The following is a 26,866-nucleotide window of genomic DNA, read 5'->3' as shown; positions in this document are numbered from 1 at the left end:
ACCAGGGCCCTGCTGCCCCACCCTTGCTCCAGTGGTTTCCCCATTACCTGTTACTCTGATGAAGAGCCCCTCAAGGGTCGAGGGCCAAAGTGAGGTGGGCTCTCAGGGTGCCCTGTAAGCTTTGGATTTACTGGACAAAGAGGGCAAATGGGGTGCTACTCTGGGGCAGGCCTGTGGGCGGCATAGGGATGGTGGGACAGGGCAATCTGGGGAGTTCGACCAACGTGGGTCTAGAAATGAGGGGGTTGGTCTGTGTGGTGCCCTAACTCCTCCCAGCTCCGAGGTTCTGGCTTCTAGGCAATGAATGCTGAAGCATTGGCCCAACACAGTTCCGCCCCCACCCATGGCGCCTCTCTCCAGGAGCTCTTGATCTTGGCGGAGACGCTGCCGATCCACCTGCCCCACCTGGCCGCCCAACCACTTCTCCAGAAAGAGCCCTTTGCTCGGTCCACCCACCAGGAAATCAGATTAACACCATCCTCCTTTCAGGAGTTCACCTTCCCAGTGGATCCCCCTAGTGTGAGTGCCTGGTGGGGGAGGGGGGTAGCCTTCAAAGTGACTGAGGGCTGTGGGGGCTGGGGCCTCAGGTGGGTTTCTAGTGCAGGTGGTGAAGGGGAAGCTCAGGGACCCTCAGCTGCACAGGCCTTTCCAAGACCCTCAGAGGAGTCTGCCCACGTTTCCACATGGTCATATATCTGTGTAAAATCTGTAAAAGATATTCTTATGTCTTAAAAAGAGGCTCCCCACAAAACTTGGATGAACATGTAGGGAGACCAGTTGTCCGGTTTGCCAGGACCTGTCCTGGTTTGAGCAGCGCTAGATCCTTGTCTTAAGAAACTCCCCAGTGCTCTGCAAACAGCGCAGGTCGCTACTCCACTTTCAAGGCCCCACTGTTTGGTCACGTTTGGTCAGTACCCTGAGAGCCGAGGGGGACAGGGAATCCTTTTCTGCCTCACCTTCTGGAAATGTATGGGTGTGTAGGGCTTGAGGTCCCTGCTCTTCCAGCCCCAGCCCTGGAGTTGTGGAGCTTCTGTTTGTTTCCTTGACAACAGGGAGAGGAAACCCCCATTTAGGAGACCTGGGAGGCCCCAGCAACCACACACACATAGAGACACACAGACTCACAGGCAGCCGCCCACACGCAGGCGCCTGCGTCAGCACGAGCCGTCAGCACTGCCCGCCTCCGGGCGGGAAGGAGGGAGGAACCACCCAGCCAGAGCCCGAGCCAACCTACCAGCTCCAGCCGATCAGCCCCGGGCCAGCCGGGCCACATGGCTCCACCCACGTCTTCGGTGCCCCGCCCCTTCCACGCCCACCCTCCCCCACCCTCACCTGGTGGGCGGGGCCAAATCTGGGGCATGGCGATCAGAGAGGGAGCTGTCACTGCGGAGTTCCTCTCTGGCCCTAGTCTGGTGTGTATTCTGGTGTGTCCTGTGACAGTTCTGGAAACTAGAGGCTCTCAGGTGGGCGGCTCTCTTGGCCCAGTTGGGTAGGGAAGGGGGTTTGAAATGTTGGGCTGGAGCTCCCAGGCAGATCCTCGGATCTTGCTGTTGGATTTGTCTCCTCAGGGTTTGAGCTGAAGAAGTGGGATGTTAGTTAACCTGGAGGCGGACACCTGGGGTTTGAGGCCTCCGTCTGTCACTTGTCTGCTGCGTGGCCTTGAGCAAATCAGTTAACCCGCCCAAGCCTCAATTTCCTCATCTGTATGATGAGGGTAATGATATTTGTGCATCTCTAAGAGATTTGAGACTGTTATGGTAGTAATCTTGATTATGAAAGGGCCACACCTGGGAGACCTGCCCAGCCAGGTGTGAGATGTAAAAGACTGGTTCTCTGCCCATTATCCAGCGGCCCTTTCTGACCAGGCTGGTTTCCTGAAGGAATAGACGTGGACTCTGGCTCAGCAGCCAGCAACCCCACATCAAGGTGATATTAATTCCCTCCCTTGAGGTGCCCTCCCTCAAATGTGTGCAGGGTGTTATGTCTCCTGTGGTAGCATATGATAGGGTCAGAGCACTATTTCAGGAGTTCTGGGCAGGCCTACCTGTGTGACCTTGGGCAAATCTTTTCTCCTCTAGCCTTAGAAGCCTACTTGTAAACAAAGGGGGCTTGCTTATTCCCCAGAGCCCTGAGGGCCCTCTGGGCAAGGGATCACCAAGAAGGGGTCCCAAAATTTCCCTGCTAGAGAGGCTCTGCCTCTGTCATGTAGTATATTAGGGGGTGAGATTTCATTCAAATGAGGAGTTCTTTGTCTTTCCAAAGGAATGTGTCAAACACATTCCTTCTAAGGGCCTTCCTGGCTAAACTAAGCTAAAAGAATTGCCTACAGCCTGCATCATTCCATCTAGCTGAGGCTGAGTAGGAAGAAGGCAGTCTAATCAGCTGGGCGGCCTGAGGTCAATTAGCCAACCTTTCAGAGTCTGGGGGTTTTGATCCATAAAATGCCAATACCTGCCAATGCCTAGCAATACCTCCTTCCTAGGGCTTAGGTGGAGATTAAGTGGGATCAGCCCCACACAGCCCCTCGCCGGGTGCCTTGTACATGACAACCACTTACAGAACAGGCGAGTCCTTCCACTCTCAAGGTTATAATATTCACCTGTGCACGAGTGACTCAGCAGTTCAACAGGTGTTCTGTGCCAGACCCTGTGATCAAAGAATGAATAAGAAAGGGACCTTCCCTCTGGAACCTACTATAAAGCGATCCTCAAACCATGGCTCTCAGCCAGCTCCCACTTTCCAAATCAGCCTCCACTCCCTAGACCCTCCTCCAGGAGTTCCCCTCTTCCCATCCCTACAGGGGAGTTGTCTCCCCAGTGGCCTAGGACCCATTTGAACGCTTCTCTCTCTCCCACTCCTACCTGTCTAGAATTACAGCCTGATAGTAAGTGCTTGGTGTTCAAAGTCAAGTCCACCTGTATTAAAATCTCAGCCCTGCTACTCACCATATGACCTTAGGTAAGTGGTTCACAACTGGAGGTGATTTTGCCCCACAGGGGACACTGGCACTGTCTGAAGATAATTTTGATTGTCATAAACTGAGGGCAGAGGTGGATAGAGGGCCAGGGAGGCAGCAAAATATCCCACAGTGCCCAGACCCTTCCCCACCCAACAAAGAATTATCTGGCCCAAAATGTCAATAGGGCAAACTTTGACAATCCCTGCCTTAAGGGAATAATTTAATCTCCCTGGGCTTCAGTTTCCTCATCTGTAAAATAGGGCTAATAACAGTACTTACCATGTAGAGCTATTGTATAGGTTCAACACAATAATGTGGCTACCTAGTGCCTAATACCAGTAGGTACTCCACAAATGCTCCCCACATGAATCGTTATTAGTATGCCCCTCAAAGCCCTCCTCATTTCACCCTTCTGCTGAGCCCACTCTGTTTAACTTGCTGCCTCTGACTCCTTCCTTGCAGGTCTCAAGGCCTCCCTTCTCTCCTTCTTGAGCCCAGCCTTATCAAGCAGCCAGATTCCCTCCCACAGGTCTCCATCCCAGAGCCAGGTGGCTGCCTCCATCTCCCTCTTCTCCAGTCCTGCCTTTCCTCCCACACTTTCCCACCTCACCTCTAGTGTCTCCCTGCTCAGCTGAACTGTGTACCCTCCTCAGCTCTTGCCCACTTCAGCACCCCTGTACAGAATTCCTCCCAGCACCAGTCTACCCCAACTCGTCCCACACGTCCCATCAAAGTAGCATAAGAAGTGAAGGAATCCTGGTCCAGGCCACCTCTTCCATGTTCTGGGCTCGGCCGATTAATGTCTAGTTTTGGGAAAGTCAGCCTCAGCAGTAAAACAGGGAGATGATCTCCAGCCTATAAGGTGGTTTTGTGGACCACATTGAGAATGTTTGTGAAAACGTACTAAAAGTGTCAGTTACCCAGTTTGTTGAGCAGAATCCTACGTGCATGCATGCGTGCATGCTAGGTCACTTCAGTTGTGTCCGACTCTTTGTGACCCTCCGGACTGTAGCCCAAAAGGCTCCTCTGTCCACAGGATTCTCCAGGCAAGAATACTGGAGTGGGTTGCCATGCGCTCCTCTAGGGGATCTTCACCAGGGATCGAACCTGTATCTCTTGTGACTCCCGCGTTGGCAGGCAGATTCTTTAACACTGAGCCACTGGGGAAGCCGCAACAAACTATAATTTTGTCTTTTATTTATGGACCCTCTCCCTCCACTCGGATGTCAGCTCCATGAGGGTTGGGATTTTGATCTGTTTTATTCACTGCTGTCTCCTTAGTGTCTAGAGCAATGCCTGGCACACAGTGGGTATTCAATAAATCTTTGTTGGATGAGTGAATTCACTCTGTGCATAAGGCACTTCTGTAAAGTCTGAAACCTACCTCCTCCAAGAAGCCTCCCTTTATTTTTTATTTTTGAAGCCTCCCTTTAAATGCATGTGACTTAATCATGGCAGCGTCCCCATGCTATAGACAAGGAAACAGGCTGAAAGAAAAGACAGAACTTGCCCAAAGTCAGTCAACTGAGAAGTGGCAGGGCCAGATGCATTTGTTCATTTAAGAAACACTGATAGCCTCCAACTAATAAAAAAATTAAAAAAAAAAAAAAAAGAAACACTGAGCACCTCCTAAATGCAAGCACTGGGCCAAGTGTTAGGGACACAGATGTCCAAGATGCTTTGGGAAAGAAGAGGGTCCCCTCCCCAAGGTCATTGGTCTTTAAGACAAGTGTCTGTTCCACTGCCCAACAATTGTATTCTGATAGTTGGACCCTTGCACTCAACAACTATATTCTAATATCACTTACTAATGTTCCAGCTTCCAGGCTTCTGGAACCCATTTGGAATTCATTATCCAGTTCAGGGTTCTCTGCTGCTCTTTAACCACTTGTGCTTGGTATTGCCTCTTCCTGTTTTGCCTACTGGTGGACAACTCCCTATAAAGCAAACATAGTAGCTCAACCCTCATTTCTTTGACAGCCACTCTGCCCCTGTTACAGATGAGGAAGCTGAGGCCCAGAGAATTCAGTAGTAGACCTGTCATCACCTGGCCAAGTGAGAGACAGGATTGGAAACTGGTCTCCACCCAGACACCACTCTTGCCAACCCTCACCCCCAGCAGGCTCCGCTCCTCTGGACCTGGCCTTCCCTGCCTTCTGCTTTTGCTGGGACAGGCCATCTACACCCTGGCAGGGGCAGAGCAGATGATGACATTTGGGATTCAGAGTTAGGCTTGAATGTTTAGGGTAAAGGCCCACTTTGAAGTTCAGGTTTAGGACTGAGGCCATTGTGGTAGTGGTGGTGGTGAATGAACCCTTTGGAAAGAGAGAAACTTAGGCTGAGAAGCCCCTCTCCTTTATCCTGCCTCTTTTCTTAAAGATGGGGAGGTCTGAGAGGGAAAGGGTTAAGTGTAATTTTGCCTCCCCAGCCAGGAGGGGAAGTCAGGCCAGGCCAGGCGGGGAGGGGGGCCCTGTGGAGGGGGGCTGAAGCAGTGGGAACAGCCACTGTCCCTCACGTTTCACTGGCTCATTCACCCCACCTCTGGTTCTGACTTGGGGAACACGAGAGGGAGAAACAGGGAAAGACTTTCTGTTTTGTCTGGGAAGCTGACGGTGGGTGCCCCACCCTGAGGGAGGGGGCTGCAGGGAGGGGAACCATATCCCGGGTCCCCCAACTCTGAGTACCCTGCATGCTCACCACCCTGCCCAGTCAACCCCTGTAGGTGGGAACCCGCCATCCCTCAGAGAGGGCTTCTCTCCCTGAACACTCAGAGTCCCGGCCTTAATCCCGCCCCAGCCCCTTGTCACTCTGAAGCCAGCTCCAGAACAGAAGAGCTGTCCAGCCCCATTTCTCTTGTGTATCCTGGTATCCTGGAGCTGTAGGAGTTAGCAACATAATTTAATTTCCCCAGTTCCTCATCAGAGAATAAGCCATGGGAGGCCCAGGGGCAGGGCAGGAAAGCACATGGGTTCTGGAGCCTCAGCCTCTGCCACCTCTTAGGATGAGATGGTTGGTGGGGCCAGGGCCCGGATGGGAGAGGAGAGTAGGAGGCTGATTAAAGGGGTCTGCTGAGGATGGAAGCTCCAGAGCCTGGGGTGGGGAAGCTCAGGGACTTGGATGATCCTGTTTTGTGAGAAGGCCTGGCCCCTCCCCAGAGCCAGTGGCAAAGCAGACCTGGTCAGAGAGGAATGTGGAGATAAGTGCAGTGCTGGCCCAGCAGTCAGCAAGGTTGTGGGCGTCTTTGCTGTCTCCACCCCCATCAACCCCCTTTTCTGGCTGAAACCAGGATGGAGACCCAACATTGGCTGTCCAGCCCCCAGCCCTGCTCCCCCTTTCAGGCCCCTTTGGGAACCACAAAAATTTGGGACCTGGTGTCCTGGCAATGTGATGAATGCATGCACAGCTCTGGTATCTGTTTTAAATTATCCATTAAAATAAGTACAGTCCTGGAAAAAAAAAATAAGTACAGTCCTGGGGTTGGTGGGGTGGGCTGGGCTGGGCTGAGAACTAGAAAGGGACCAAAGCTGGGAGGAACCTCAGGCAGGCTCTTTTTCTGACTGCTTGAGTCCAAAGGAAGGGGACAGGGTGGGCAGTACTTGGGTCCTATTCTTGACCTTCTCTGGGGCTTGGGGGTTGTTCTTTGAGTCTAAGATCCAATGGTTGATTTCAAAGGGAGATTAAGCTGGGGCAGAAGATAGGAAAAGAAGGACCCCAAACTCTGGTCCCCACCCTGAATTCGAGGGTGTAAAAGGAGCTCAGGATCCAGAACTTTGTGGCAGCCCTCCCTCCAACCACCCCAGGGAACCCAGGCATACTTCCCCACCCCACCCTGGCATACTGAGATGCCGCTTTGAATGGACTGCCCACTCATGGAGGGGGGGTGGGGGGGGTGGGGGGGAGTAGGGGTGAGTCACTATTACTATGGGGAGGAAAAGGGGGAGCCAGTGGTGGAAGAAGAGTGAGTCACCCTCGTGGGCACCAGCCTCAACCCTCCCCCCCACTTTCCTGGATCTGCCTGCCTGGCGCCTTCCCTTGATTTGTGCTTACTGCTCCTCTTCCCCCTGCCCTTTGCCCACCCAGCCTCATCCCTTGGCTCTGCCCTTTACCCCCTCTAAGGCCTGAGGCAGTGGGGGCAAGCTTTCAGCTTGGATCGCTGAGCAGGTAGAGACCTAGAGGCGAGCTTCAGGGAAGCCCCAGGCACGTGGGGGTGCCTGAGGGAGGGTGGGGCCCTACCCCGGGCAGCCGTCTCCCCTGCTCACCCCTCCCTCTCCCACCCCTGTGGGTTAGCGACGGCCCCTTTAAGAGAGTGGCCCCTCCTCCCATTCCCTAGACCTATTAGAGCCTTTGCCCGGGAGCCGGTGACTCAGAGTGTTCGCGGGAGCTCCGCATCCAACACCCGCCAACCCAGATCCCGAGGTCCGACTGCGCCCGGCCCAGATCCTCAAGCCTGCCAGGAGCCAGCCGGCCGGCGCGCTCCTGCCTCAGCAGTCTCTGTCCTTCGGCCTGAGCCCCGCGTCCTTCCCGGGACCTCTGCCCCTCGGGCAGTGCTGCCACCCTGCCGGCCATGGAGACCCCGTCCCAGCGGCGCGCCACCCGCAGCGGGGCGCAGGCCAGCTCCACCCCGCTGACACCCACCCGCATCACCCGGCTGCAGGAGAAGGAGGACCTCCAGGAGCTCAATGACCGCTTGGCTGTCTACATCGACCGCGTGCGCTCGCTGGAAACGGAGAATGCGGGTCTGCGCCTTCGCATCACTGAGTCTGAGGAGGTGGTCAGCCGCGAGGTGTCTGGCATAAAGGCCGCCTACGAGGCCGAGCTGGGGGATGCCCGCAAGACCCTCGACTCGGTGGCCAAGGAGCGCGCCCGCCTGCAGCTGGAGCTGAGCAAAGTGCGAGAGGAATTCAAGGAGCTGAAGGCGCGGTGAGTGGCGGCGTGGGGCCGGGAGAGGAGCGGAGAGGAGCGGAGGGGCAGATGGACTGCCGGCCCTGCCCGGGCTCCAGGCGGCTGATAACTTTGCCATATAGTCTCCTCCCTCCCGGAACTGCCCCCAGCGAGTGACTGGCAGTGCCAAGGGAAATTGTCAAAACAGGACTGAGCAGGGAGAGGTCTCTGGGAGAGGGTGGGGTGTATAAGGAATGGCGGGGTTCATCAGGGCCAAGTAGGAGCTGGTGGCAGGCCCACATTCTGTCAGGGTGGGATTTGCCAATCATTTGGGGCCTGGGAGAGGGCCTTGGGCAAAGCCGAACTGGCCTTGCCAGGTCTAAGACATCTAGGCACCCAAGACACTTAGGAGTAGGTGAAAGGGTCCTGTTGGAACTTTCTTGGCAGTCTTGGCACCGTGCCAACTTAGCCCAGCCTGACTCTGAACACATGACACCCACTAGAACAGAGCTCCTAGGCTGGGAGATGTCCAGTGGTGCCAGAGAGAGTTCATCAAAGCCGGGTGACCCCCTTTCTCCCCTGCAGGGGCACGGCGATGACCCTCACTGCACAGCCCTTTCCCGGGTTCCTGTTAAGAGTTTTGAAGTGCTCCTTTATGCCCTGCATGTCTGGGGCTTCCCCTGGCCTCTGACAGGCCCACCGATCAGCTCCAGGAGAGCCGCTCCCCCGCAGCTCCCACAGTCCTTGGCCTGCTTGGCCCAGGAATGCAAGGGAGGGAGGGAGACGGAGGGCAGAGGCTCCCGGCTCAGGAAGTTGTGTTATGTATGCCCAGGTCTGTACCTCCCCTTCCCCACCTCCCCACCCTCACCCTCTGCCTGGAGTTTTCGGAGGAGGATCTGGACTCTGTCCCTCCCTGCCTCCTTTCTTGGGGTGAGCCACTTTCATTTTCCAAGCCAAGCCTAGCAGCCTTTGCTCTGGCCGGTCCTCTCAGCCACTGGGACTTTTTTTTTTTGTTATTGTTCTTTGCCTTATTACACTACTGGAATACTGTGACATTTTTGAAATCCAGCCGTTGGAAGATTCAGGCCCCTCCTACCTTACCCATCCCTGCCCCACCCTACCGCACCCTACTTGTCTCCTCCCTCTTTTCTAAAAAGGCCTTTGGAGCTGGGAAGTTTAGGCCCTCTTCAGCTCCCCAAGGATTTGTTTTCTGTGAAGACCTCAGCCAGAGAGCACTAAAGGTGCTTGGAGATCCCTGGTTGGGGCTGTAATGGTTTGTCTTCTCTTCTTCCCCTTTGCATCATCTTCTCCAGGCTCATGCTCCTCTCAGAAGCGCTGTGTATTTGCTACTCTTTATACCCCTTTGCTAGCCCCCAGCCCCTGGCATCATCCCCTAGTGAAGAGTAGATAGAAATGGTGTGGGCAGGCAGGTGACTCTCCCCCCAACTCCCAAGCCCAGTGGCTTTCTGGGTGTCAGTTCCCCAATCAGACCAGGGATCCAAAGCCAGGAACCCTAACCATTAGGCCACCAGGGAACTCAGAGTGACTATCGGTTGAAAGGGATCATTTCTGTCATTGTCCACTAGTGATATGTATAACTTAGTTAACAGGGCAGACAAGAGGCAAGCTAGGGGAGTCCCAGAGAATTAGTCTTCTAAACTAGTTGACCCAGCTACCAAACTACTACCATGCAGGTCCCTGCCAAGAGCATTCTTAGCAGGTCTTTTTCTGGGGAAGGTGTTGACCAGGGAACAGAACGAGTGGAGTCTATGGTCTCTCGCTAACCCAGCCACGCCAGTCTGTCTCTGCCTCCTGGCGCAGCTGTCCTGGTCTGGGACACCAGGCGGGTGTGCACGCACGTGGGACAGGGCCGGGGGTGGTGTGTGTACTTGTTATATTTAGCTGCCTGCCTCTCCTCTCCCCCACTGATCCTGGCTGGGGGTGCTGGGCTTCCGGAAGCGGGGGGGTGGTTTTGCACACCTGGATCCTAGGCTGATAGGAGGCTGGGTGGAGACAAAGAGGGCTCAGATTGGGGTTTCTGTCCCCTTCTATGTCCCCAGTGGGAGGAGCAAGGATTTGTTCCCTTTTGTGTCTGCTTTGCTCAGGGTGAGGTGAAGAATGGCATGAAGAATTTGGGAGAGGAAGAAAGGCATTGTCCTAACTCCTCCCACTAAAGCCTAGAGAGAAGGTGTTGTCTGGTTTAATGTTTAATTAGAGCTCAGAGTTCAGGGCCAGGCTTTGGGTTGGGATGCAGAGCTATCTGTAAGATCTTGTGGTGATTCCTGGCCCAGCCTGGGTACCTTGACCACACCCAGGGCTTTGGGGCCCCCTCTCATCAGACTGGGTTATAGGCTCCAAGCAGAAACACTGCTCCTGCCCACAAACACAGACTCACATCCTTTATTCTGGAGCCCAGGGGGTTTGAACACCTAGTTGCAGGAAGAAAGAGGAGGTTAAAAGCATCAGGGGAGGCCGGCCTGGGGTCGAGGCTTGGAGCTAGGCCCCATCCCAGGCAGGACAGCTGGGTGGATGACTCAGATACTGCCCCCCTCCCTCCCACCCCAGTGGCTTTGCAAGAGACAGGGTGGAGACAGCAGATGTCTTAAAGGGAGGGGTGGGGGTCTGAGTGTCTGCATCTCTGCTCCCCGCTCCCCACTGCATCCTGGGATCCTTTTCTGCCTCCTTCCTTAGGTGGTGGTCTGGAACTGGGGCTCCTGACAGACAGTGTGCACAAGTAGTTCTAGAGTAGAGTCCAGAGTTACGGGCTTGGGCTGCGGGTTGGTGCCAGGGTCTGTGTCTTCCCAAACGGAACTGGTAGAGGAAGGCTGAGTCAGAAGTGGGGAGATCCCAGACCCACAAAGCAGAAGCATCCCTTCCCCCCAAACAAGGCCTTGGGTCCCCGACGACTTCCTGAATTGCCCGCCTTACATGATGGCCTCAGTCAGGACACACAGGGACCTGCAGGCCCAGGTTCTTCCAAGCTCTCATCAGGATAAGAACAGGGAAAACCAGAGAGAGGTGCGAAGGCTTGTCCCGTGTACACAGCCAATGAGTGACAGGCCCAGACTTGAGCACGGGTCTTCTGACTCTCATTTGAGTGCTCCTACCATTAAACCTTGGGCTTCCCAGGTGGCGTTAGTGGTAAAGGATTCACCTGCCAGTGTGGGAGACATAAGGGATGCGAGTTCAATTTCTGGGTCAGGAAGATCCCCTGGAGGAGGGCATGGCGACCCACTCCAGTATTCTTGCCTGGAGAATCCCCATGGACAGAGGAGCCTGGGGGGGCTACAGTCCATAAGGCTGCACAGAGTTGGACATGACAGAAGTGACTTAGCACGCACACACGCACCATTAAACCTCACTTCTCTAGCTTCAGGGACAGGTTGTAGGTTGTGGAAGGTGGGCTGGGGTGACTAAAGTGCACCCTTGCAGTCTGGAGATTCTGCTGTGAGGCCAGCGTTGCCTTAATATTCTGCTGTCCTGCAGGGCCTGTTATCACTTGATCAATAGCCTTTGCCACAGCCCATACCTGGAAAGACCCAGGACCCTTCTAGGCCGTGAATCATGAGCTGTGAGAGGCTGGTAATTCCTGTCTTGAGACTGTCTTGGGACTTGTCATGGGAATTGCCTACCTGGATGTGTAAAAAACTGTGCCCTTTGGCAGATATATAAGGATAACGGGGATGGAGGCCTTTGAGGATACCTGGGCCTCAGTCCTCACCTAAGGGCGCTCCTGTTGTCATTTCTCCACCCTGCCCCTCACCCTGAAGTCCACATTCTTATTCAAATGGAAAGAAGAAAGTACAATTAACGCCAGGGGCTGAGCTGTAAGTACTTGAGGAGCCCAAGAGAAACAAGAAAGACTGTAATTCCTGCTAGGGTCCCGACGGCCTTCCCACGATTGATGCCCGGTCCCTGGCACATCCCCTGGCCTCCAGGGATCTGAGGCTTACTCTTGCACGGAAAATGCCCATTGTCCACCCTCCCAGGCCCACCCCCACTGATTCAGAAGCTCAGTGTCAGGGCTGAAGGCAGGGACAGCTGGGGGGACAACTGGGAGGAGATGGCTTTACCTACCAACTGTGCCCTCTGCTCCCCTGTGCCCTCCTCCCCACACCCTCCAGTCTCCCTCCTCCCCAGCCCCTGACCACCTTTAGCAGCTTCAGCAGCCAGGACCAGGTCTGGCTCAGAGGTCCAGGACAGTTCATTCCATTCTTACCTCCCTGGCCCCTCAAACCCCCACTCCTGAACTGAAGATGGCACAGGCTAAGCTCTAATATTCTTGGAGATGGCGGGGAAAGAGGTTCTATGGGGGAGGCTGCAGGGTCTCCGGTCACTTAACAAAAGGCAAGGTGATCTATCCACAAACTGACAGGTAGCATGAGATAGCGAGAACAGCCCTGACCCTCCGTGTCCTTAGTTCCAGGGTTAGCCCTGCCTCTAAACTGCTGTGTGACCTTGAAGAAATCACCCTCCACCTCTGGATTTCCCTAGCTGTAAAAGAAAGGGGTTAGGGCGGAAGATCTCCAGAGATCCCTCCAGTTCCAAAGTAATACCATGACCCACAAAGTGAGAAAACAGTTCTCTAAAATACCAAGCTGTGCATATAAAAATCAGATATAATTGATGTGAAAATAGTTAATAGCCAATGCTATTCTCACTAGAAATATTTCCCACAAGCGGTGGAATTAAAAGTACTAACACCCTCCTCTCTTTCTCCAAGAAAGTTTGTGAGAAACAGGTAATTATTATGACATTACACTCTTGGCTTAGGCTTTGTTTTTATTACTAGTAGGAAAGGATACTATATTTTGAACGTACCTCCCTTGAGGCTGTACCATGCAGGGGAGTCCCGTGGACCTGTGCTGGAGAAGAAGCGGAGGCTCTGGGGCAGGCAGGACCGTTACCTTAGTGCTGGCCGGGATTAGACAGCAGGGGCGGGAATCAGAGGGAGGTGCAGGGTGACCTTGAACTGCCCACCTTCTGTTCTTCCTGCCCCCATTCTGGCTCCCCCAGCCTGAGGGTGGGCTGTGAGGAGGTCTTGCCCCTTAAAACTCAGGGAAGGGGATAGTTTGGGAAGGAGGTGGGGCAGAGTAGGGGGCCACGCTCCCCTGTCCTTTCGTGAGGAAGCCTTAATCCTGCCTGTCGAAACCTGGAATAATTCTGGCCGAAATCCCAGGCCCAGCAGAGGAGCTGAGTCACGGTAGAGGGCAGAGTAGAGAGTGGACGGGAGACCCTGAATTATCCAGTCAGAGAAAGAAAGACTGAGGGACGGCCTTTTTTTGAAAACTACTTTTGAGTGATCTTGCTGAGTGGCAGGAAGAAGGAGGAGGATCTGAATCAAATGGGGGACGGATGGAGGGGGACAATACAGGAATTCCTTTAGGTACTGGCTCAGGGAAGTAAGAGACCCTTGATTTCCAGGAGCGCAGTCCCTGGCAGTTCAGAGGGGGATGTTTGGGATTGCCAAGGCACCCCCCTTCCTCCTCCCATAGCTCTGATGACGCTGCCACCCTCTGCCGGCTGGTAGACAGCGTTGCATCTTCCAAGGCTGGAGCTGGAATGCAGCAGGACCAGAACTCCTAGGTCCTCCCCAACTTCCTTTATCCATCTTGGGGTGCGGCTCCCACCTTCTCCCTGCTGTTGTCAGGGTTAATCACCATGAGCCACCAGATGGAAGGTTAATACATTCCGAAGGGACAACTGAATCGCTTTCTTGTAGGGATCCCCTGAATGTCCCACCTGTTGGCCAGTGGCTTCCCTCCCTCCCTCCCACACCCAGGACCTCCTACCTCTTCCTAGGCCATCCTTCTCCCCCTCCATGCCCTTCTTTTGGTCTGTTCCAGGCCTTGGCCTGCATTTTTATGACAACACAGGAATGATTTCTGGAGAGACAGACCAGGAAGAAGGAAAGTGGAGTTTGGCAGGAGGGAGCGGTTGGTCAGGAAGCCTGCCGCCTGTTGTCCAGGACCCCAGCGCACCGGCCTCTGACTGTAGGCCTCTCCCACTGCTGCACAATGCCACGTTGATACGCCCAGCAGCTGTGACTCAGGCCTGGCCCTGCGCCAGGCCCAGCGCCTCTGCTGGAGTTGCGTCTGAACATGTCAACAGGCCTCCTGTGCCCCTTCTCAGCACCAGTTCCCCCATTCCAACCCTCCCTTTGCCTGGAATTAAGACCTGGCTTTGTCTGGGGTGAGGACAGCTGGGAGCCTAGCAGCTCTGGAAGGGGATCTGAGGGCCCTTGGACCCCGAGCACATGTGGTGGTTGTCACACCCAAGGGAGGCGTGCGGAAGCAGAGCCGTGCCTGCTGTGGGTGCGTGTGCCTGGGTGGGGGGTCCGTACTGGGATCCTCCCGTGTACTTTCCAGGTGTAAGACATTCAGCCCTTCCACAGGGTGGCCTTTGGGGAAGGTTCAAGGGGCTTCTCAGTCCCTAGAACACCTGCCCCTGTCACTTCCTCTCTTTAAGTTCTCCTTTCCAGAGAGGGCTGGTGCCTTGAAAGCCAGAGTGGGGAACCAAGTGTCCCAGCGCTTCCACCTCCTGCCCATACCTGAGAGTGATGGAGACCCACAGACCAGCCAGGAAGCCCCACCGTGGTTCCTTTTGGGAGGCAACTGTGGAACCTCTCGGCCCCACGCAGAGCTGTGAGGTAGCTGATGTCTGAGGACCCCATCACCAGGCCTGTGTCATCACTTGGGTACTAGGGTGACTCCTAGCTATTGAGCAGAAGTCCAAGTGTCTCCCAGGCTCTCTTCCTGGGTGTTGCTGCCCATTTTCTGCGCGCCCTGCGTGCGTCATGCCATGTTCTGTGCCTGTCTCCATTGCTCTGAGTGTCCTCAGGTGACCGGGTGGGCAGGGTTTTAGGGTCTGAGCCTACTCTTTTCCAGGCCTTGGTTTCCCCACCTGTAAAAGGGCAGGAATTGTTCTAGAAGGAGGTTCCCGCTTAGAAACCTTGAGTATATGAATCTTCTGGCCTCAGGGCATTTGGGGACATAACAGAAAAAGCCCCGAGACACACTTATAGCTGGAAAGAGAATAAAGCAGCAGGTAAAACAGCTGAATGGATGTGGAAGAGGAGAGAGGTGTGGCTGGGTCTGGAGGCGCAGGGCTGAGCAGGGCTCAAACCAAGGGGGCAGGTGTGGATTAGGATAGGTGGAGGGAGGGGAGAATACATCGCAGTGGGAGGGGTTGCTGGAACAAAAGGAAGGGTGGTAGGAACGTGGGGGCCCGGCTTGGGGTGGCCACAGGAGGGGCCCCATCACCTGGCAGGGAGTCAGCCTGAGAAGAGGTCTAGACGTCTGGGAGGAGAGGGCCGCGCTGGGACTCACGGCTGCACAACCAGCCCTGCTTTGCCCTGCCCGGCCACAGGGGGCTCCGTTTTTGGTGAGGCAGGAAATGCCGGGGGCTCGGGATTCTCGATGCTCCTGCCTCCCCTCCCCCTCTTCTCCGCAGGGCGATGGGGAACTCCGAGGGCCGGTGAGCCTGGGGCGGGTCTGAGGGAGCCCGGGCGGGCTGGCCGGGCTCGTCCACTGCCCCAGTGGCCATCCGCCCCGCCCACTGATTATTTTTAGCCCCAGCCGGCTGTCTCTGCGCGCCTCGTGTTCCTCAGTCCAGCGGAGGAAATGGGGGCCTTTCCCTCGGGGCCTAGCAAGTTGCTCCCAGCAACCGGGCCCAAACAGGCCTGTGGCCGCCCTGGCTTCCATATCTGGCATCCGAGCTGGGCTGAGGAGGGTGACTCAGCCGGCAGGTCAGCGCTTGGCGCGGTGCCCACGTAGCCCCTTTGCTGCGCCAGGCGCTTGCTCCCCACCCCCACCCCGGGGCAAGAAGCCCCTAGCGTCCTGCCCGGCAGTGGCCCTGAAGCCCGGCTCCCCTCTCCCTCCAGCCTCTGTGTAATAGCGCCCCGGCCTGGTAGCACGCAAGCCCGCTCCCAGCTCCCGTGTGTCGGCCTTATCCCTTTCCTCTCTGCTCTTCTGCCCTGCCCCACCCGACTTTTCCCGCCTTCTGCGATCAGATTTGCCAGCCGTGGGAAGAGTTTAGAAACAGGATGCCCAGCCCTTCTTGTCTCAGGAGCCCGCTGGGATGAACCCACTCCAGTGCTGGAGGAGCCTGGCGGATGGGAGGGAGAGAGTGGGCTCCTCTGGCGCGGCACGGGGCTGGGGGGGGTGGGTTGCTGGGCAGGACGTGGGTACAGCCAGGGTCTCCCCTGTGAGCACTAGAGGATTTCCTGACACCTGCCCGGGTATTGTCTGCTGGAGGATGAGTCACATGTGGAGCCCCTGGGTCCCACCCTTCCCAGCTCCCCTTGCCAGCCCACGGTGAGGCAGCCTGTGCCCAGCTTTCCCACTGCTGGCCCCCAGTGGGCTGGGGCACAGGCCGCACCGCCGCTTGGGCTGAACGCCTGGCCAGTGTCTGCTTGGGGTCCCTGTTCAGAGCCCGACTAAGGAAGCAATGTCATTTGGAGCTAGTGGACAGGCAAGACTGACAAGGAGGTTGGGGAGCCGCTGGCTTCCGTGCCCCACCCCCAGCCGTCTCTTGGGGAGTGCGTGTGGCTCCCTGGCCACAGGGCTCCTGAGGTCTGAGTCATAAGCCCATGGGTGATAGCAGCTGCTTCCCCGCAGAGGGGAGCTCCCCAAGCCTGACTGAGAAAACCACAAAGGCTCTTCCTTGCTTCCCTCTTTTTGCTCAAGTGGTTTCCCTCATCTGCCTGGTGTGTCTCCGTCCTTTCATTGCAACTCTTTTAAGTGCTAATCAGAGCCGCCAGGAGGGGAAGGAAAATCGTCCCCTTAATTTCTTTGGAGACCATTAGCAGGGCAGGGGGAGCCATCCAGCACCCATTCATACCTCTGCTCCCGACTTGCTGCAGGATCCTGGAGGGACCCTGGGCAGAGTTCTCCGAGCCTGTTTCCTTCATCACCTAGGACTAGCACCTGTCTCAGTGGGGAAGCTGTGGCGATTCAGTTAATACAGTCTTGAGAGCAAAGAATCAGACACCACTTAGCGGCTGAACAACCACCATAACGTGTGCACAGTCAGCTCTGCTTGCTGTCATTATATGATTACTAGTATTAGTCTATTAGTATTAATATTAGTATTACTACCACCCCACCTTTGGGAGCAGTCCTAACTGAAGAGGTTAGAGAAGGACTAAATCCTGCAGTTGTCCGGCTGTGAGCCCCCGAGAGCAGGGACCATGCAGCTACATTTTCCTGTGTCTGTCTGCCTGGCACTCTCACAGGAAAGGTATTTCCAAGGAGAACTTCTGATGTTTCTCCTCTGGGTCTGAGGAGGCCATGGAGGCGGGACTAGGGAAGAGACACCCTTGAGATGTCTTCTGAAAGCATCAAGGTGCTCCTTTCTGCTTCTCCCAGCTCAGGCTGGCTGGATCAGGAGCCCTGTCTCCTGCTGGCGTCTCTAGACCTGTGGCTGAGTAGGAGGAGGAGCAGGGGGAGGAGTCCTGATCAGCTGCCAGAATTGACTGTGACTCCGCCAGGGTCCCCGGAGCTGCATGCTGTGTTTGACCCAGGGTCACTCACCTTCCTCCTCTGTGCCTCAGTTTCCTCATCTGTAAAAGGAGGGGGTTAAGCCGAATTTATGCGAAGCTCCTCCCAGTTCTCTAAGTTCTGAGAGCCTCCCAGCCGTTAGCCTGCAGGGCAGGGAGGCCTGTTCTGGGAAGTCCCTGCCAGCCTTGGAGTCTGCCCAAGGAACTCGGAATCTATGTCTGCCGTGTCGCTTCACTTTACCAGCGGTTTTTCTTCTTCTTCTTTCCTCCCCCTACAGCTGCCTCAGCTTCGGAAAAGTTCTGAAGTCATGGAAAGTTGGGGCTGTGCTCCCAGCCAGGGGCTGGGCCGGATGGCAGCCAAAACCTGAGCTGGGTTTTGACTTTATTTTTAGCTTTTCTGGCTAAGACGGAGGAGGGGAGAGATCCTTCAGGTCTGGAAGGGCCTCTTTTCACAGGAGACAGACACTCTTGCTCTAAACAACTTGTTCTGAAATGTGGCCAGAGGCCTGGACAGAGCAAGGCTGGGGGTACTCTCCCCCCAGATCTTCACGTCCTTCCCCTGCCTGTCTGGGTGGCACTCTCTCCCCCTCGCAGTGGAGCCCAGTCGGAGGGGAGGTGACTCCTGTTTGAAGACTTCTAAGCTAGTGGCAGGAGCATACCGCCTCAGTCTTGGGCCCTCCGTCCAGAGCGTCTCCATCTTTCTTCACACTGAATTGTTGGGTCTCTTGGAGCCGAGGGCTTGGTGGCAGGAGAAAAATGTTGGCAGGGCCACTTCTCTCCTTTCCAGGATCGAGTTCATTCTCCCCCTGCCCACATTTGGTTTTCCTTTTTTCTATCTGCCCAAGTGGGTTCATGCTTGAAGTCTGATGAGTCGCAGATGGCAGCTGGGACTAGGCCCCTGGGCTCTTTCCTTCCCCTCCCTGCGTCTAGAGCTTTCTCTCCCCACACATTGGGGAAGGGATCATGACAACTGGGAAGTTCTTGTGTTCCCCAGAGGTCTTTAAGAAAATAGGATCCCTCTATTTTTCCAGGTCACTATCCAGCAGAAATAATCAGGGGCCCGGAAAGGGAAGGGAGGTGGCAGAGGCCACCCCCCGTTTGAATTGGTTCTAGTTAAAGCTTTACCCAGTTTGAGGAGTGTGGAGGTTCAAGGCTGGAGCCCAGATGGACCTGGAGGCCTGGGGTCACATCTGGAGCCAGATGCTGGGCTTGTGGTCGATAGGTTGGGCTCAGCATTCTCAGGCTCTGATGAGGCCCAGAGAGAGGGACGGCTGGAACCCTTGTGCTCTGCCCCATTAGGGGACCCAGACTGGGTCTGAGAAAGGGAAAGGTCAATACAGTGCCTGGTCAACTTCATTCCAGGTCTCTCTGAGCTTTATCCAAACTTCCCCTCCCAGCAGTCCCTGGTGTGTAAAGGGCCTAGGGGAGGTGACTGACACTTTTAGCACTCAAACTGATAAGCGTCAGGGACACTCAGACCCCAGGGCTAGGAGCCTGGCTCTCTGGATCTCTGCAGAGGAGGAGGCTGGGCTGAATGGAAGGTGGGTGGAGTCGGGGGAGAAGGTTAAGGCCCTTTGTGGGAAGGGGCAGGAGACAAAGGTGGTTCTGTCTCTTTGGGAAGGAATGGGAGGGGAGAGAGGGAAAAGCATTCATCTCATGGGATCGAGCTTTGCCCTTGGCCTCAGGCACGTTCCTGAGCACTGAGTCATGGGAAGGGTGGAGAAGCCGGAAAGGGGTTTTGGGGGCCTTGGGAGAAGTGGGAGTCCAGCCCGAGGCGGGCAGATGCAAACAAACCAGGGCCAAGGATGCCCTCTCCTGGCAGCTTGGGGGATAGCAGAACCAAGTCCTGCCGCTGACCTCCCAGGACCTGACTTCTTACTCTCCCTGGGGGACCTGACTCTGACTCCCTGGGGGATACAGACTCCTCCTCTTAAACCCACTCTTCTCTGGCTTCTTTAGCAATTCCAAGAAGGAGGGAGACTTGATGGCTGCCCAGGCCCGGCTCAAGGACCTGGAGGCTCTGCTCAACTCCAAGGAAGCTGCACTGAGCACTGCTCTCAGCGAGAAGCGCACGCTGGAGGGCGAGCTGCATGACCTGCGGGGGCAAGTGGCCAAGGTGAGGCCCACCCAAGACCCCGCCTGACCCTTGTCCCTGCCCCCTGCCCAAACGCACACTCACTGCTCCACTCCAGGCATTCTCAGGAGGTGCCTGGTCTGACCTGTCCCACAGCATCAGAGTCATTTCTGTGTCCTAGCATTGCTGCATCCATCCAGACCATAGTGCATCCTCCTTTGCTGCCCATGGTGTCTCGCATCATGAATTTAAAAGAATCCACAAGCCATTTCCATCTAGCTTTGAAATGAATTGTGTCTGGCCCTGGATCCCTCCTGTTTGGCCTTGCTGTAGACGGCCGTGACCTCTCTGGATGATGGGAGAAGAGTGTAGTCTGTCCACAGAGCCCTAGTTGGGAGCTGATGGTGGATCATATATGGACGTATGTTTTTAATGTATACGGTAGTCTTTACTTTCAAACACTTTGCTATCCATTCCAGCATCTAGTCTCATGTTAAAAGCTAGGGAACAGAATCAAAGAAGCAGGCTTGTTCCCAATCTCACAGCCACATCTGCTCAGAGCAAGGTCAGGACTAGAGTCATCCACCAAACCTCTGTCCAGGGCTCTCTTCCCTGCTAGGCCTTGCCACCATAGTACACCGTGGAGAGACCAGGAGAAGCCAGCAGTTTGGCTAGAAAATCAAGGCTGGGCCTTTCTCCTCCCAGGCCCTGCCCCCAGCCCTTCCCAGCTGCACCGCCCAGCTTATGCTTTCTAAGATGAAGATCTAAGAAAGGTGCACCCCTACTCAAGCTTCAGAGGATCTTTTTGTGGCAGTAAGGGTGCGATCCACGGGTCCATGATCCAGCCCCTGCCTGCCAGTCCAGCCACCTCTGCCGTCACTCTCCCCCAGGGCCCCATCCTTCAGGCTTCAGCAGTACTGAGCCTTCCGAAGATCCTGAAGTGCACGTGTGTGCTTTTGTACCTCTGCGCCCTTGTACTTGCTCCTGTCTGCCCACTCACCTGTCCTTCAGATCTCAGACTCTGGAGGCCTTCCTACAAGCCCCCTGCTACCACCTCAGGCGCACTTTGGTCCCTTCCCTCATGTTCCTTCTGTACTCTGGACACACTTCCTTTAGAGCAGTGGCTGTAGCAAAATACGGCTATAGAGAGAGGAGGCACTATCTATATTTTCATTAGCACAGCACCTATCCAAGGTCATTACTGTGAGGAAGTAGATGTGTCATCACTTCTGTGGGCATCCAAGGCTCTTGCTCCCTTAGGCCTGTTTCTCCACATATAAAGGGAGGTGCTGGACATGACCCCCTTCTCAGCTTCCTTCCAGCTCTGGTGTCCTATGACCCCTCTCCCTGACCTCCGTCCCCTTCCTCTCAGCTCGAGGCAGCCCTGGGCGAGGCCAAGAAGCAACTTCAGGATGAGATGCTGCGACGAGTGGATGCTGAGAACCGGCTGCAGACCCTGAAGGAGGAGCTGGACTTCCAGAAGAACATCTACAGCGAGGTGGGAACTGTGTCCTGCAGACCGGAGGACTGGGGCCGGTGGTGAAAGATGTCAGAGCTGGGCTGGGGTATCAGCTGTGTGCAGAGCTCCCCTGGCAGGCTGGCTTATACTAGTGATGGGGAGTGGGGGTGAGGGCTGGGGGGAGTGGTGGCCAGCCCCCAGGTTAAGGTGGAGCTCACAGTGACTTTGTTCAGGGTTAGGATTGGGCTGGGCGCTCAGCCACTTGGGCCCCATCCTCAAAGGACTAGTTCTGATTTTGGTCTCTGGGTCCACCCCTTCCAGGAGCTCCGTGAGACCAAACGCCGCCATGAGACGCGCCTGGTCGAGATTGACAATGGGAAGCAGCGGGAGTTTGAGAGCCGGCTGGCGGATGCCCTGCAGGAGTTGCGGGCCCAGCATGAGGACCAGGTGGAGCAGTACAAGAAGGAGCTGGAGAAGACCTATTCTGCCAAGGTGCTCACTCTCCCGGGGTTCCCCTGCTGCCTCTGTCCCCAGTAGCCTTCCCCACTGCCCCCCCCGCCCCCGCCCCGAGATGTCCTGTGGGAGATCAGGCGGACGGGGGCAGGAGCTGAGATTGCCCCGGACCTCGGGCTGCAGCGGCGATGTCCTTCTCCGGTCCCTGCCTCCTTCCCCGTCGGTCCCTGCAGTCCTAACCCTTGTGTCCTCCCCGCCAGCTGGATAACGCCAGGCAGTCGGCGGAGAGGAACAGCAACCTGGTGGGGGCCGCCCACGAGGAGCTGCAGCAGTCCCGCATCCGCATCGACAGCCTCTCGGCCCAGCTCAGCCAGCTCCAGAAGCAGGTGCTGCCCCCGCCTCCCCCTTCCGCCTCCCTCACCTCCCGTCCCCTCCCCACAGGGGAGGGCGCAGAATATGCCCCCAGGAGCATAGACTGGGTGAAAAGCCCGGGGTTTGGAGTCACTTGACCTGTTTGCTGTTCAGGTCTACCTCTTATCTTGCCTGCCTGACCTTCACTTCTCAGAGTCTGGGTTTTCTCATTTGAATATGGAGATCACCCCCATCCTCGCTAACTCTTAGATCTGCCTCAAGACTCACTGTGAGGTGTTAAAAGTGGGGGAAAAAAAAAAACAGTGAAAGTGTTAGTTGCTCAGTCATGTCTGACTCTCTGCGACCCCGGAGATTGTAGCCTGCCAGGCTCCTCTGTCCGTGGGGTTTCCCAGGCAAGAATACTGGAGAATGGGTAGCCATTCCCTTCTCCAGGGGATCTTCCAGACCCAGGGACCAAACCGGGGTCTCCTGCATTGCGGGCATAGTGAGGTGTTAACAGTGTCAATATTGTAGCTGGCTGTGCCATTTGTGGCAGAGGAGGTGGGTTCTAGCCTCAAATTAATAAGAGATTTGAGTCGGAGGTTGAGAAGGACTCCCCAGTCGCCAGCCAGCCACAGCCACGTTAGAGTCCATGAAAGACGCTGATGGGAATCTGAAGACAGGGTTGGTGGGGGTGGGGGTGGGGTGTGCCCCAGGGGGCTGCCCCTACCCCTGTCCCTTACCTCTCCATACCCGGGGCCCTTGAGAGCTCACCAGACCCCCCTTCTCCCTCAACTAGCTGGCAGCTAAGGAAGCGAAGCTGCGGGACCTGGAGGACTCACTGGCCCGTGAACGCGACACCAGCCGGCGGCTGCTGGCAGACAAGGAGCGGGAGATGGCGGAAATGCGGGCAAGGATGCAACAGCAGCTGGACGAGTACCAGGAGCTGCTGGACATCAAGCTGGCCCTGGACATGGAGATCCACGCCTACCGCAAGCTCCTGGAGGGCGAGGAGGAGAGGTGGGCTTCGGGGGAGGCAGGGAGGTGCTAGCGGCCGCTTCCTCCTGCCTGCCTGCCACCTGCCTTGACTAGACCTCCTGACCCTGTCTCCCCTTCCACAGGCTCCGCCTGTCTCCCAGCCCTACCTCGCAGCGCAGCCGAGGCCGGGCCTCCTCCCACTCGTCCCAGACACAGAGCGGGGGCAGCATCACCAAAAAGCGCAAGCTGGAGTCCACCGAGAGCCGAAGCAGCTTCTCCCAGCACGCGCGCACCAGCGGGCGCGTGGCCGTGGAGGAGGTGGATGAGGAGGGCAAGTTCGTGCGCCTGCGCAACAAGTCCAATGAGGTAGGCCTCCCAGGTCGGGTGTGAGAAATGCCGTCGGGTTAGGGAGAAAACCTGGAAGGTGAAGGGATGGAGTTTGCGGGGAGGGTTGTTCCTCACATCAGACCAGGGCAAATGTGGGTATCTCCTCCACACTCCAGTTCCAGTCCTGGCTACAGGACTCATCAGAGCAGTGAGACCTTCTTGGGCAATGTATTTAACCTCTCCCAGCATCGTCATCTGCAGAATAGGCATGAATAACTTTGAGTTCTTGGGAAGATGAAAGGACTGAGTAGGTCTGGTACAGCCTAAGTGCCCATGGATGTAGCTGTTATTTATCCTTGAGGGGGGAGAGCCGTGAGGGGAGGAATAGAAGGTGATAAACCCTCTAAGAGCTTGAAGGAGCCTCTTTCACCTGCCCCTTCCCTCCTGGGCAGGACCAGTCCATGGGCAACTGGCAGATCAAGCGCCAGAATGGAGATGACCCCCTGCTGACCTACCGCTTCCCTCCAAAGTACACTCTGAAGGCCGGGCAGGTGGTGACGGTGAGTGGCCGAGTGTTTGGGACTCTGGGGTGGCCTCGGGTGGGGATGGGCTGGCCTGAGGCTGGGTGTGCTGGAGTGTGAGTGCCTTTCTCTAATGATTTCTCCCTCCCCCAGATCTGGGCTGCAGGAGCTGGGGCCACCCACAGCCCCCCTACCGACCTGGTGTGGAAGGCGCAGAACACCTGGGGCTGTGGAAACAGCCTGCGCACAGCCCTCATCAACTCCACTGGGGAAGTGAGTATGCCGCAGGCTGGCCTCTCACTGCACAAGGCTTCCCCCAGCGGCCAGAGTTGGAGGCAGCTGCCCCCACCCCAGTTCAGGGCCGCTTTCTCCCAGGTCTCAAACTGTCCACCCCGTGTACAGACCCAGAGGTACCTCCCCTAGCAGCAGGAGGGGTGGGGGGTTAGACAGTGAGCATGGTTAAGGGCAGATCGTGCTTCTATCCAGAGAACTTGACCGCATGCCCCTGGAGTAGAAACAAGTTTCTTAACTCCAGCGCCCCCGAGGACAGAGCAAGTCGCAGCCTGGACGGGGGCAGAGCGTGAGCAGGTTGTTGGTGGCCAGCGGGGTGGGTGTGCTGCACACGCCTTCTCCGACCCGCAGCCCTAACCCTCGGGCCTTGTCCTATGTCCGCGGCAGGAGGTGGCCATGCGCAAGCTGGTGCGCTCAGTGACCGTGGTCGAGGACGACGAGGATGAGGATGGAGACGATCTGCTCCATCACCACCACGTGAGTGGCAGCCGCCGCTGAGGCCCAGCCCACGCCAGGGCACCCAGCCGGGCCTGGGGACACCCTCTCCCTGGCCTCCCCCTGCCAAAAAAGTCTTCTCATTAAAGAACGTTTTGGAACTTCACTCGCTGCCCTGGCTTTTCTTCTCTCTCCTCCCTATACCTTGAACAGGGACCCCAGGTGTCTGGGTGCCCTACTCTGGTAAGGAAGGGAGTGGGAACTTCTGATGCCATGGAGTCTTCCCATGGGAGCGGTGGACAAGAGTCCGGATTGATCCCCCGGGGCGGGGAAGGGAGGACAGACGTGGGGCGCGCAGCCCTGCCTCTCTCCCCCTCACTTCTGTTGCATGCATCTCCTTTCTTGTCTCCTCCCCATCCTGGTCACATGCATGGCCTCTCATTTCCCCCATTTTTCCTGGGAGAAGGGTCTCTCTCACCTGCCCTCCTCCCCAGTTAATTTTGCATGCCTGCCGCTGTTGAAGCTTGCTCACTCTGTCACCTTCCCCTCTGAAGCTTAGAGCAGCTAAGACAAGAGTCAGAGCCACAGCTCCCGTTGCCTGCCTGTCCCCAAGTCTTCCTGACCCTTCCCCCTGTCATGTCCTTCCCTTCCCCTCTTCCCAGCCCAGGTCCGTCCCCCTCGCCCCAAGCCCTGCCCCCCACCAGTTAGGCTGCCGGAGCGCAGAAGCCCACCTTTCTGCCTGGACCCTGCCGGAGCGCGGAGCCTGGGTGTTGGGCCTGAGCGGTCAGTCCCAGACTCGCCGTCCGGCCTGAGCCTTGTCTCCCTCCTCAGGGCTCCCACGCAGGCAGCAGCTCGGGGGACCCCGCCGAGTACAACCTGCGCTCGCGCACCGTGCTGTGCGGGACTTGCGGGCAGCCCGCAGACAAGGCGTCTGCCAGCGGCTCGGGAGCCCCGGTGGGCGGATCCATCTCCTCTGGCTCCTCCGCCTCAAGTGTCACAGTCACTCGCAGCTACCGGAGTGTGGGGGGCAGTGGGGGTGGCAGCTTCGGGGACAGCCTGGTCACCCGCTCCTACCTCCTGGGCAACTCCAGACCCCGAACCCAGGTGAGTCGGCCCTCTGTCTCCACACCCCCACCCCGCGGGCAGAGGACCCTAGTCCTCCAGGGTTAGGACCAGGCGGCCCTGTGGGAGGGAGAGCCTTCTCTTCCGCAGCCCGGGGGAGTGGGAGCCTCCTCCCCGCAGCCCAAGATCCTAGAGGGTTGCTGCTCCAGCGTCCTGCCGCTCCTGTCTGAGCCCCAGATTGGAGGGCAGGGGCGGGGCAGGGTTAAGAGGGGAAGGGAGGGTGCGGCCCAACATCGCCTCTCACACCTCTCCCGCTCTCTCTTCTCTCTTAGAGCCCCCAGAACTGCAGCATCATGTAACCTGGGACCTGCCAGGCAGGGGTGGGGGCGGAGGCCCGTGCTTCTTCCTCACCTCATGCCCACCCCCTGCCCTGCACCTCACGGGAAGGGGTTTGAAGCCAAAGAAAAATACCCCTTTATTTTTTCTTCTATGTTTTGTTTTTTGTTTTTCTAAGAGAAGTTATTTTCTACAGTGGTTTTATACCGAAGGAAAAACATAAGCCAAAAAAAAAAAAAAGGCGCGCATCTATCTCAATCCTCCCCCCCCTTTTCTCCCTGCTTCCGAGAAACTCCGTATCTGCCTTAAAACCAAAGAGGGAGCCAAGGAGAGGGGATGCTTTTACAAAGCCTTGTTTCTGCTTTTCTGCCCTGCCCGCCACCCGCATCCCGGGGACCCCGTGACATGGTGCCTGAGAGGCAGGTGTGGAGTCTGCTCCGCCAGCCTCCAAGGGAGGAGGGCTGAGCCTCGCCCCTGGGCCGGCCCCCATCGTTCCACTACCCCTGGCAGAAGCTCCTCCGCCTGCCCCACCCCGTCCCCCCCTCTCCCTAGCCCCGGGGTGACTCAATTCTCCCAAGTCCCAGCTGCGTTTGCTTCTTCTATATGTTATTTAGACAAGAGATGGGAATGAGGCGGGAGGTAGAAGGAAAGGGAAGAAAGGTTAGTCTGAGCCTGCCTTCACCTAGCTTTAGAGCCAGAGGTGGGCTTTGCCCAGTCACTGGAGGTCGATCAGGGTCAAGTGGGTGTAGGGGAGGAGGGAGAGAGAGGTCTACTAGAAAGGGGGAGAGCCTGCTGGGGCCCCACCGAAGAGGAGGAAGGGGAGGAAGGGTGGAGGGTGTGCGGCAGCGGGTTTTGGCGAACACTAAGGAGCCCCTTGCCTCCCATTTCCCATCTGCACCCCTTCTCTTCTCCCTGAATCAATACACTAGTTGTTTCTATCCCTGGCTGCCATGGTGTCTTTGTTGGTGGGTGTCATTGTGCGTTTTCTGAGGGTCCCATACGCATGTCACTCGGTCACCCGCATCCTCACGCCGTCCAGCCTCCCCCCTGCTCTAGGGGAGACAGGGACCTCAGAGCTTCAGGTACACAGCTGGGCACCCAGCGGTGGCTGCTGGGGAGACGCTCTGACACGAGCATTGCCCACCCAGTGCCGGGCCCTCTCCGAGTCCCGCAGAGAGGCAGAGCCTGAAGGCAAGTGTTTCCTTCCTGACTTCCTTCAGCCAGCCAGCACTTAGCGAGA

At 56.7% G+C, this 26,866-nt stretch overlaps 1 protein-coding gene across 1 annotated transcript; it reads left to right on the top strand.

Annotated features, from left to right (window-relative positions):
• The first annotated feature begins 417 nt into the window (after positions 1-417).
• LMNA (lamin A/C) lies at positions 418-26,564 on the top strand. The gene is made up of 13 exons (XM_043453888.1): positions 418-519; positions 7,290-7,879; positions 19,299-19,455; positions 20,786-20,911; positions 21,194-21,364; positions 21,586-21,711; positions 22,476-22,696; positions 22,798-23,020; positions 23,434-23,541; positions 23,656-23,775; positions 24,181-24,270; positions 25,060-25,332; positions 25,623-26,564. Exons 2-13 carry the CDS (start codon positions 7,524-7,526, stop codon positions 25,647-25,649), a joined length of 1,998 nt encoding a protein of 665 aa, XP_043309823.1. The 5' UTR covers positions 418-519; positions 7,290-7,523; the 3' UTR covers positions 25,650-26,564.
• Positions 26,565-26,866: the final 302 nt, after the last annotated feature.

Source organism: Cervus canadensis, chromosome 2, assembly GCF_019320065.1.
Source record: "Cervus canadensis isolate Bull #8, Minnesota chromosome 2, ASM1932006v1, whole genome shotgun sequence".
In the NCBI taxonomy this organism is placed as follows: domain Eukaryota; kingdom Metazoa; phylum Chordata; class Mammalia; order Artiodactyla; family Cervidae; genus Cervus; species Cervus canadensis.
This window is presented reverse-complemented; position numbering and strand designations above follow the sequence as displayed.

What these genes read in the sequence shown, in the direction of transcription:
- LMNA (XM_043453888.1), top strand. Translation starts at nt 7,524, where the DNA reads ATGGAGACCCCGTCCCAGCGGCGCGCCACCCGCAGCGGGGCGCAGGCC. An exon ending in TTCAAGGAGCTGAAGGCGCG is followed by an intron (nt 7,880 to 19,298) that starts GTGAGTGGCGGC and finishes TGGCTTCTTTAG; the next exon opens with CAATTCCAAGAAGGAGGGAG. An exon ending in AGAAGACCTATTCTGCCAAG is followed by an intron (nt 21,365 to 21,585) that starts GTGCTCACTCTC and finishes CCTCCCCGCCAG; the next exon opens with CTGGATAACGCCAGGCAGTC.